Source organism: Populus alba, chromosome 14, assembly GCF_005239225.2.
Source record: "Populus alba chromosome 14, ASM523922v2, whole genome shotgun sequence".
NCBI lineage: Eukaryota > Viridiplantae > Streptophyta > Magnoliopsida > Malpighiales > Salicaceae > Populus > Populus alba.
In genome coordinates this window covers 13124738-13136663 of record NC_133297.1, presented here as the reverse complement: position 1 = coordinate 13136663, position 11926 = coordinate 13124738, and the positions used below count along the sequence as shown (strand labels likewise).

At 35.5% G+C, this 11926-nt stretch overlaps 1 protein-coding gene across 2 annotated transcripts; it reads right to left on the bottom strand.

Annotated features, from left to right (window-relative positions):
* Positions 1-1003: 1003 nt before the first annotated feature.
* LOC118062536 (probable methyltransferase PMT24) lies at positions 1004-7610 on the bottom strand. 2 transcript variants are annotated; one of them, XM_073404535.1, is made up of 10 exons: positions 7431-7610; positions 6141-6236; positions 3880-4949; positions 3651-3800; positions 3205-3475; positions 3007-3117; positions 2739-2913; positions 2268-2537; positions 1652-1846; positions 1004-1563 (listed from the first exon to the last, which is right to left on the bottom strand). In XM_073404535.1, the coding sequence occupies exons 3-10, from the start codon at positions 4912-4914 to the stop codon at positions 1329-1331; spliced, it is 2442 nt and encodes an 813-aa protein (XP_073260636.1). In that variant the 5' UTR covers positions 4915-4949; positions 6141-6236; positions 7431-7610; the 3' UTR covers positions 1004-1328. The 2 variants fall into 2 exon arrangements, with proteins under 2 accessions (XP_073260636.1, XP_034932330.1); XM_035076439.2 differs by lacking the exon at positions 7431-7610 and adding an exon at positions 6961-6979.
* Positions 7611-11926: the final 4316 nt, after the last annotated feature.

Genomic DNA, 11926 nt, shown 5'->3' with positions numbered 1-11926 from the left:
GTAGCTTCTTTTATTCGCCAAGCTGAAGGAGCAACCATCCTGAAGAACATGTATGGAGAATTGTTCTAACTTCACTCTATGTTAAGAGAGTTTTGGCAGTCCAAAATCTCAACTTCTCTTACTAAGAATTACATCGAGAAAATAAATGCCCGTCAGTCTGTCTCACATGGCCCTGAAGTTTTACAGATCATACTTTGAATCTCCCGCAATCCGTGGAGGTACTTGATGGTTTCCTACTCGACAAAGGACTCGAGATTTAAGTGACATCCTTTTGTAGTAGCAGACACCAGTAACAGAGTTATTGTGCTTCATCAAACATGCTATTATATTTGACACGAAGAGATTCCGATGGAGAAGCCCACTTGCTCTCTCTTTTTTCTTTAATTTATGGTCCTTTTCTTTTTCTCTAACTCTCTCTCCTTTCTGCTAATCTAGCTTCAGATGGCACGAGGCGGTAGGGATCAGCCATGCCAACGATCTGCCTACATCTAATAATCCCCGTTTGGAGTTGTTTGAGCTTTTCCAAATTCAAAACCCTAATGAAGATCTTTTAAAAAAGATTCAGTAACTGAATTTTAATTTTTAATCATTTTTACATTACAAAAACATCTCTCACAGCTGAAAACTACATCGTGCAAACATCAATTTAGTGCCAAAACTATAATCAATATCTCAATTAAATCTCTAGAGAATTATTTCCAATTTGTAATCTAAGAGCTTGGAATCCTTCTTTTTAATAGATTTTGGAAGTCTTTCGTAATGGATTTGTGATAATCTTGGAAAAATAGTTGAGCTGAGAATTCTTTTAGGGTCTAAATAAGAAGAAAAATCTTTGGATGACAATTGAGATTCACTAATTGAGAATTTTTTAAATAGTTTGAGGACTACTTGCCTAGAATCTTTTAATAGCCAGACTCAAAACTGTAACAGCCACATTTACTGAAAAAAGCAGCAACAGCATTATCAAACACCATAGAACAATATATATAACAAATTTGCAAAATTGTGATTTATAAGTAACATCCATGATAAGTATGCAGCCAAAATCCCTCTTATTAAAGAGGGTTGATTAAAATGACAATAAATATTAATGAAAATAACGAGAATTTAAAGAATAACTAAGTAAATAACTATTATTTTACAACTTCTTGTGGATAAATACAGCTATTGATACTAACCGTCAAATGCCTAGGATAGATAGCAGAACCATACCTGTACGCCTAATACAGGAAGCCTGGTAAACCTCAGATGATAGATAGCAGAACCATACCTGTAAGCCTAATACAGGCAGCCTGGTAAACCTAAGATGAAAAGTATAAACTGACATGTCAGGCTTGTATGATGGCTGATGTTATTGTTTCCGATTCCGTAGGACGCCACGTTGTCTTTTGAACACAAAGCAGTCCCTCATTGTCTTTTGAGTAAATCATCCGGATCTCCCATTTCAGAGATTTGGCCAGGCTCTCAATCTCGCCAATGATTTCAACATTGTCACGCACAATCAGCTTTCCTTCTGGCCTCAGGATCCGATCAACTTCTGCTATTACTGCCACCAAGTTGCACCTATGTTCAGAAAAACAACAGAACATCAGGTCACACAAACTATCTAGATCTCTTTCTTTAGGAAGCGGCAATGTGATGAACCTACTACCTCTTTTTTAGACTGGAGAAGAGATGATCAGCATGGAGAAGATCATAAGTTCTGGGATAGGTATTGAATGATTCACACCAATCATGATACATTCCAAACAGACCACGCTCATAGATCATTGGAAGCGTGTCTGCAGAGTCAATTGGGACTATATTCATAACCCACACTTTCAAGTCTTTCAGTGCCGCAGCAAACCTAAAGCAATTACAGAAAAGCATAAGAAAATAAAAGAGCCATGGCAGCACAAGGCTATATGCATCTTAATCATGGAAAATGGAAACAGAGCAACCATGATGATCATGAGCTACTGAGGGGAAACCCCCATCAATCATTAAGTCGAATGACATGCCAGCACATGAACACAAAAGGATAAACCAAAACACATGAAACACTCCTTTACCCAGCAGAACAAATCAAAAGAATGCAGCTTAAGCTTAACACACCAAAATCTTATCTTTGATTTTATGGGTTCATCTACACCCCAATCAGATCTATCAAAAAAAGCACGTTTTGAATTGGATAGCACACAGATAAGAGAAAGTGTCTCTACTGCAAATGATAAACACAAGTATGCTTAGCCATCTATAGTATAAAATAAAATTGTTAAATTGCTTACCCTCCATATACAGCTCTCATGTCCATGATATTTCTCACAGAAGACCAGTTGATTCCTATCCCATTCAAATAAGACTGGGAGACAACATTTTTCCAATGTTTATAGTCAGCAGCAAAATCCTCTGCAGCAGCTTTACCATAAACTCCAACCTGAGAATTCAACCAGTATGGTGGTTTCTCCAGCCGTTTTGGCCATTGCTCAGGCCAATGAGACCCACGCACTGATGCATCTACAGGCACTTTATGCATACATGCCTCGAGCAGGACATTCCTGAAGACAAACATCCATTCCTCTATTTAGAGCTTATAATAAAAGTGGTAGCATTTTTACATCGCTTCAATTAGTTCTGATTTTTCCATATTTAGTTTTAGTTTATAAACATTTTCTACCCAAGCTATGATGAAAACTCAGGAAGGGGTAATTGTGAAAGAACAAAAGGTGATTCTAATTCCATGGGACAAATGAAAGTACCACGCTGCATTTGGATCATCAGATTCTTTGCACAGTGGAGGCTCATTTTGCGGTCTATTATTATAGCAGTCATTGGAAGTTGGCTTTCTATATATTGCTGCACCAACACCATTTAGCTTGTCCGTTTTAATCACCACCAGATCCCAGCACATTGACTTTGTTAGTTTGGACATTGCTGCATAGAAGAAAGAAAGAAAGAAAAGTAATATGAAGACAACCTATAGTACTATCCTCTTGGAAGGAATGCAAGCGTTAGAAAATATTCTACCTTTCCAAATACCCACATCTTCTGGACGCTTTCGATAAACTGGGGTGGCAGACCAGACAAAGTAACCACCAGGCCTCAACACCCGATTCAGCTCCAAAAGAAGTTTACCACCTGCAAGAAGACTCAAAATATCTCTCTGAACCAAAAAAACAAACCATCAGAAATTTTTTGCTAGAGTATAATAGACACGGACATTACCTTCAATGTGCCAAGGAACCCTACAGCGTGCACAATGAACAAGATCAAAAACAGAACTAGGAAAGGGTAATCTCTTCGTGCCCATAACAGCCAACATCGCAGGGATACCCCTTTCAAGTGCAAATTGAACCTGGGCTTCATGTTCATCCTTGGGAGCAAATGACATTGCAAGAACATCTTTTTCCAAAAGATAACCTCCAAAGCTTGCCACCCCACACCCAACATCCAATATCACTCGGCTTCTTTTTCCCCATGCAATATCAGGATGAGACTGCATCATTCATAGAAAAACACTATCACATCATACTCTTCAGTGTACACAAACATATTTGCACACAATCAATCTTGTTCAATGAAATTGTGTCTCATGTTCAATCTGTTGAACTAGTGATTATACAAAATAAAGGACAGGAAATGCAGAACACAGGTGTGATAAAGAAACTCACATCCTGAATGAAATCAATATAATGAAGAGCACCATGCTTGAACTGAGTTCCACCACCTGGAAAAGTAAGATATTCACCAGTAACTTTAACCCAATTCTGATGCCCCTTAACCTCGGCAAGCTTGGTGTTAGGGACATTATAGAACCATATCTGCCATGTGCGCCAAAAGAAGAAATTCAGCCTATAAACAGGAAAGGTTTTTTCATGGATTAGGTGGATCAGTGTTTACCTTTTCCCTGCTTTGAGGCCACTTAACTGAGCGTCTATATCCTTCAGGTATGGGCACCAAACAAGTGGGAGCTTCTTGAGGACAGTGCCTCTCTCGATGTTCATAGTGCTTTGTGCTTGGAAGCCTTCTTATAACGTACCAATTATCAAGGCAAGGAACATAGGCTGGTCCAGCAGTGACATTACAAAGTTTCCATCCATGACCATATTGATCCTTAGCTATTGAAGATTGTTGAGACATCTTCTCATTCTGTGACTCCACCACTTGAGTCGACCAAGCCCCATTTTGAGTATTGGTTTCATTTAGAAGTTCTGACTGTGTGCCAGCAGGTAAAATCTCAATGGAAGTTTGATCATTCTCTTGACTATCCACGTTATTCTCAGTAGCACCTTCCTGGTTATTTTCATTTGCATTCTCTCCTGAGTCTGGGTTCTTCTCCCCATCATCTGACCTGGATTTATTTTCACCTGAGCTCTTCTCTGATTCTGTTTGATCGCTTTCATTTACTTCATTGCCTTGAGCTTGGGTCTCTCCAGCTTCTGAATTTGATTCTTTATCACCTGAATTCAACTCTCTATCCTCTGTTTTTCCATCCTCATTATTTTCAGTCTCCAACTTTCGTTCCTCTTCAGAAACAGTCTTCCCATCCTGGTTTTCTTCTACCACATTCTTAGATTCGACCTTCTCATCTTTGTTATCCTCAACAGTACTTTCACTCTCTTTTTCAGTCACCTTTGGGTCATCATGGACATCAGATGGGCTATTACCTTGAGAATCAACAGCATTGCCATCTTCTTTTGTTGCATCCTCCGGTAAATCACCAGGACTGTCTTCAAAATGCTTAGAAATATTTTCACCAGCCGCTCGTTTCACAATCTCTTGGGATGATGGGTATGAGTTTTGAACTGGAACAGATGATGAGATAAACATCCAAGCCCCAACTAAACACAAAGCAACAAACACAACCACAGTGGTTGTAGAACAGTAGTTGGATAACTTCCTCCCATCAACACGGGAATATTTTCCCATAGCCATGCTTTCTTTAGTATGATGCTGCTTGTTGTGCAAATCTGGAAGGAAAAAAAATTAGCTAGAATACAAAACCTTACAACTTAAATTAAAATTAAAATTTAATAATCTATCATGAAAAAACTAATGGGGAACAATCACGGAGGAGTAAATATAAAGTAAGAAACTGACGCAACAACAATCCTTTTTTAACATATTTTGAAATCTTATGATCAAGCACATGTTATCTTAATCTCAGGGTGGACTAGTCTTCTTCTCTTAGAGATCATACTTCATGGCTCACGTTCGCTTCCCCTTTTAACTTCAATTAATGAAAAAACTTATCCTTTGTGGGTTCAAACTACATCTTCAGTTTCATTCTCTTTTAATATTCCTTTTCGACTTTATTTAAAACACTTTGCCTGCTTTAATACTGTTAAAAACATGAACTTTTTCAAGACCCAGTGGAGTGACAACGAGAGTATTCTTTTATCCCTTTTATGCATTCCTTAAATCTAATTTTCCAAATTATACATTATAACACCAATAGCTAAGGATATTTAAACAGCCAAAAAAGTCACAGGTCACAAACATATCAGAACTTTCAAGGAAAACAATAAATAAAGACCAACATCAAGAGTAAAAAGTGCCAGGAATAAAATCTCAATAGAAATCACCCATGGTGTGAAACGTATACATAATTCTCATAAAGGAACAGTTTTTTGGAGAAATAAAAGACAGAAAGACGGGTAGATTTTTTTAAAAAAGAAGACGGGTAGATTTTTTTTAAAAAGAAGACCTTTTTGTAGCTGGATTAAAGAACGAGAACTAGGAGTCGAGATTTTTGTTCTGGCAATGTAAGTTCAATAAGAAACTTAGAAGTACTTAGAAGTATTATATGAAGAAGAATCAAACGAGTAAACAATCTCAGACTCTCGATTGATCGCAGGTCCTAATAAATGTCATCGTCAAAGCATATAGGCAAACTTATCTTCCACACAGAAAAACAAGCGGTGGTCTTGAACTAAATCAGGAACAGTAAGAGGTAAAATCACAACTCAGCTTAAAAGTTAATCCACGTTCAGAAAGTGAAGAGATTAATAACATGCAATAAAATGTTGAATCTTGTAAAGGTTTCGATCATGTCTTTTTAGAACAACATTGTAGGAGTTTAAAGTAGAAGCTTTGGAATTGTGTTTTGCAACAAGTGAAAGTGGGAACTGAGAGAGAGAAAAGAGTTTAGATACAGTTACCTTTCTTCTTTACTTGAAAGAGTATACCATTTGCTTGGATCTGAACGGAAAACCCAGAAACGGCAAAGCAATAGCCTTTTGGTTCTCCTCTTTATTCTGTTCAAGAAAAAGAAAACGAGAAAACAGAGATTTTTAAGCACAGTGTTTTTTTTTTAATCAGGTTCAGAAAATAAACTTTTTGAGGGCTGTTATAAATTATTAACATTAACATGAAATTAGGATTTGAAAAAACAAGGTGGACGAACCAGTGGCATTCATGGATAATTGGATATAAATGGGTAGTATATTGAGTATTTTTTCAATTTAATTTCTGATATTTTATAAATTATAAATTCTATTTATTTATTTATTTTTAAACCAAGCGGTTAAATATGTTATTTTGAGCTAAGTTTTTTATAGTTAGATATTAATGAGTGGGTTTAGCTTAATTAGAACTAAGATTTCAGCTCAATAAATTAGTTCAAACATATTATAAGCTTTAACAAATAATTTAGATTTAATATATCACTAAATCAATTAAATAAAATAGAAGAATTAATTGCAAAACAAAAAATATATAATAACAAATTAAATTCTTAAGAACAACAAAAACTCAATACAATAAGTTATAAACATGAAATTGAATTAAATATCTTTTACTATCATCAACCAAAATCAACTACTTTAAAGTAACAATAAGTAATAATAGCGCTCGATAGAACAACATCTCCAACGACACGTCTCAACAGCCAAAAAGCTGTCATATACATGTATAAACCTAATTTTATAATAATTACTTAATAATAAAAACTCAAAAATTAATTATTTAACAACCACTCACCATCTCATATTATCAATAATAACTAATTACAAGCACTTGAGGTCTTGGCCCAGCGATTGAAGGAACTTGTTTCCTTTCTCTGTATCCTGTGTTCAAATCTCACCGTGCATGTCTGTCACCCCGGCGGTATCTTACATGCTCATTAGGTTTGCAGAATGTTCAGTTAGCCGTGGAATTAGTCGTATTGCGCGCAAGCTGGCCCGGACACCCACGTAAATAAAAAAAAAATAATAACTAATTACAAGAAACAATGAATATATAAAAAAATAAAAATAAATAACTAATTACAAGAAACAATAAATGAAAAAATAAAGCGAAACCACAAAAAAAGTTGGCTTAAAATCAGCAATTGAATATCAAAGAAAGTTATAACAAAGAAAAACAACATAGAGATTCAAAAGAGAAATAATAAAGTGATCAGATGCTGTGTCAAAATAAAAAATCGAAAAGGGGAGAGGGACATAATTGACCTAAGAGAGAGTTTACAGGGTTTTAATTTATTTATTTCTTAGGTTGAATTGACATGAGTGTGGTGGAGGTTTCTTAAAATCAAGTTGAGGTTTCTATTTAGAAGATGAGAAGAAGGAATTGATGATTTTAGTTTGTTAAAACGAAGGAGATGAAGGAACCAGAGAGGCAAAGCGACAAGACAGAAAAATATAATGAAAAGACAGAAAGAAAGGGAGTATTTATATCTAGTTGACAATAGAGTATATTGGTTGGGTTTAGTTGACTAATTTTTAAAAATCTTAACGCGTGATATTTTTTTTTTAAAAAAATTTAACTCATTATTATTATTAATATTTATATTATTTAATTTTAAGGTGTAAGTTCGAGCAAGATAAGATATTCAACCTCCAAGGAGATAATATTTATATATTCGGTTCCTTTTCTAAAGTGTTTTCAATTTGATCCCCTGGAAAATGTTAAACAATTCGTTCGTTGCTGAAAATTTCTTACTTGCATGTGCGTGGCCCTCCAAGAATATAAAGTTTCCCCTTTACTTTTTTGAAAAATGAAACACTCGGTCTCCTTTCTTAAAAAAAAAAAAGAAAAAAAAAGGAAAAAACAATTTAATCCTTGAAAAGAAAACCATCACTTTTGCCTTAAAAATAATGTTTATTAATATATTTTAAATAGCTTATTTTCCACGAGAAGAAAAGGATATCAGTGGTTCTCTTAAATCTTCATTTCCTGATGTTTTTCCTTCGCGCGATTTGTTACGAGAATCTAGTGAAAAATATTTTAAATGAGCAAGGAAACTCAGACCTGCGTAATTATAATTTCAGACCTCGGAAAAGAAAGAAAGAAAGACTTTCGAGCGGCTCCCTATAGCACTACCTGTACGAGTTCTATGTATTTTTTAGCTTGTTGGGTTTAGGCCCCAAAAAAATAAAGACTACTGCGGCCCTGTGGCGTGTCGTTGTTTTTGGGAAAGAAAATTATATCTTGATCATTTCACTCTGGATTTGGGCTTTAATTTTTCTGGACTCGGGTTCGAAGTATACGAAAGCTTCTGCTTCTCCACGTGTGACGAAAACAAGCCTTTTAAATTATGTAGAATGTTACCTGGCAAATAGATAATGGGCTCAACTGGAGAGATCAATAAAATTCATGTGAAGCCCAATGGGCTAAAAGAGAAAATTCAGGTTTGAGAGCGTGGCCATATGTTAGTTCGTTGGGTATGACTTAGAGTGTGTTTGGTATTGCGGTAGCTGTTGTGGTTGTGGTTTAAAAAAAAATTGTTTTATAAAAAGTACTTTTAGTTGAGGTTGGTTTGAAAAAATAGGTGTTTTGTTAAAACTGTGATTAAAATTGAGGTTGAAAAAAAAGTAGTTTAAGGTGTTTGGTTAAGAATGCTTTTGAAATTGAGATTATAAAATAATTTAAAAATATATATATTAATATTGATGGTTTTAAATTTAAATATTATAAAATTAATTACTCCTATTACATCATGAAAAAATAATACTTTATATAAAATATTTTTTATTATTCCATTAAACTATTTATAATTCCATTACGCACAAAATTCATTCGATAAAAACTATAAAATTGATATTACTGTGCGAGTTAATTTAATTCACTTTATACTAGTTTTTCGAGAAAAAAATATTGTTTTGTCAATGAATTTAACTCTCTAAACTATTTTTATATAATAAAAATAAAAAATAAATAAAAAATAAAAAATAAAAAAAAACCCATGAAAAGTGCAAGTGAATTGCACTATTCACGTGAACAGTGCAGTGAATTGCACTGTTCCTATTTTTTTATAACATGCAGAGAATGAAAAGCATGTTTTCGTTGCTTTTCCTTTTCAGCGTTTTAAACGCAAAAATTGTGTGGGTCCCATGAACAGTAAACTGTTTTTTTATATTACCAAACGGCTGCGTGCTGCGTTTTAAATAAAACGCAACCGCAGCCGCGTAGACAAACGGAGTTTTATCAAGTAAAGTAGCGGATACACGGTGTTTACAGAGTATTATATATACATACGAACGTGTGGTTGATTTTTAAATTATATTTTATTTAAAAATATATTAAAATAATTTTTTTATTTTTAAAAAATTATTTTTAATATTAATTTATCAAAACGATAAAAACATTAATTTTAAATAAATAATTTCCTCAACCTCTATTGACAGCAAAATAACAAACAGGGCTAATTATGCAACGTTATAGCATTGCCACAAAACTACTCAAATGTTCAATCAGTGATGCTGACCTGTCACCACATCCCATTCCATCACCGATCACCATTTCTTTTTAAAAGTCCCTGTACCACCGCCAATTAAAGTTCACCAAAAAGATTCCAATTACTAGCCTTTTTTTTTTTTTTTAATTTATTTTGAGAAGTATTGGGTTCAAGCATCGCTTGATAAAGATTTCTGGACGTGGGGTCTGAGAATCCGAGTCCACATGACCAAAACTAGTCTCTCTATCCTTTTCGCTCTTTCAAGGTAAGTTTGGAGAGAAGACAATGGTGAGAAGTGAAAGATGAAGAAAAGAAAGAACTTGTTATGCATGTCCCATGGCCTGTCATTGTGCTTACTACGCCTTCTCACCATCACTACACATGCGATATTTCTACATCAACAACAGCACCAAGCTATACTGTTCTTTCCTCCATTGACAGCAGCAGGGCTTCCTATAACACATTGGTCTCCGAGGTATTCTCCTTCCCTCCAATCTGACCAGCAAAATTTGAAGCTTCGAAGCTGAAAGTTGTCTTGATGAGCGAAGAGATGAATCAATACGCTGCGATCATCCCTCGGACTTATATGTTGTCTCATTGTGACTTCACAGCAGACCTAACCTTAATCGTCTCCAATGTCATCAACCTAGATCAGGTGGGTTCATATGATTTTCCTTTCCTTTTTTTTTTTTTGGACTAGAAAAATTTGTGTTTGGAACTCTTGTGTAAGAAAATGAAATTGCTCACTTAGTTTGACTATCTAACTGGCGGTGATTATGGGCTGCCCGTCGTGTATATTCAGCTAGGAGGTTGGTATAGCAAGGATGATGTGGTTGCTGAATGGAAGAAACTAGAAGGACAATTGGCTCTGCATGTCCATTGCTATGTGATTATGGGGGCCATTGAAGGATGCTGCTCGGGTAAAATCTAAACTAGCCACCCATGGCCTGCACACATACTGTAAAATTCCTAAGTAAGGAATGAAAAGAGAGGCATGCAGATCAGGATTTAGGAGAAGAGAATGAATTCTCAAAAGTAAAATTGAGAGAATTCTCAATCAGTTGAATTCTTAATCAGTTTTCTGTATACTAAGCAATATTGCTTTACAATCTTCTTAAACTTGTACAGATGGAATGAATGAAATATATACACGTTTTCTAACGTAAATCTCTCAACTAACTGCAACTAACTGTAACGATTTATAACTAACTTATATTCTTTTAACAGTATTTTGTATACATGAAGACTGCAGAAAGGCCTTCTAGGAAGAAGTGGCCAATGGTGGTGCTTCTGCATGCTGCGGAGATTCTTTTGCTTCTTTGTTAATCATTGTAGATTGTGGTAGATTCCAACACCCCCCGTCAAGATGAGAATGGATATTTATCATTCCCATCTTGCTAATAATCGGAACAAGGGTGAGACAACCTAGTGGTTTAGTGAGTGCGTCTGCAAGTTGATATCTTGAGGGGATATGAATGATGTTAAGCAAGCCCTCCTGCAATTTTTCACGGATAAGATGACAGTCAAGTTGGATATGTTTAGTGCGTTCATGGTGAACTAGATTTGAGGCAATATCGGAAGCAGGCTTGTTGTCAATGTACATCAGGGCAGGCTGAGAGTGTGGTATATGAAAATCAGCTAACAAATAAACAAGCCATTGAAGTTCACGGGATGTAGTTGCTAAGGCTCGATATTCAGCTTCTGCTGAGGATCGACTAACAGTCGGTTGTTTCTTCGATTTCCAGGAGATGAGAGAATCGCCAAGAAACACTAAGTATCCAGTAACACTGTGTCTAGTATCAACGCAACCTCCCCAATCACTATTAGAGTATGCTTTTAAATGGAATGTAGAATCAACTTTGAGAAGTAATCCTTGTCATGGTGTTGCTTTGATATAGCAAAGGACTCATTCAACAGCTTGTAAATGTGTGGTATGAGGATTGGACATGTATTGACTGAGATTTTGGATGGCATATGATATGTCAGGGCGTGTGATAGTGAGATAGAGAAGTCTGCCAATTAAGCGACGATAGGATGCAAGGTCAGGTAGAGCAGGACTAGAATCATGGGTACTAAGTTTGAGGGTGGTTTCCATAAGAAAGCTTACTGGTTTAGCCCCAGAGAACCCACTATCGGCTAGGATATCTAAGGCATATTTGCGTTGACAAAGAACAATGCCTTGTTTAGATCGAGCAACTTCAATTCCTAGAAAGTATTTAAGTTTGCCCAAATCTTTGATGGGGAAGGTTGTGCGAAGGAAATGTTTAACCT

Bases quoted from the DNA above. Each gene is read 5' to 3' on its own strand.
- LOC118062536 (XM_073404535.1), bottom strand. From the start codon at position 4,914: ATGGCTATGGGAAAATATTCCCGTGTTGATGGGAGGAAGTTATCCAAC. The intron at 1,847-2,267 runs GTAAGCAATTTA...TAATTGCTTTAG, and splicing joins ATGAGAGCTGTATATGGAGG to GTTTGCTGCGGCACTGAAAG. The intron at 1,564-1,651 runs GTAGTAGGTTCA...TTCTGAACATAG, and splicing joins TTCTCCAGTCTAAAAAAGAG to GTGCAACTTGGTGGCAGTAA.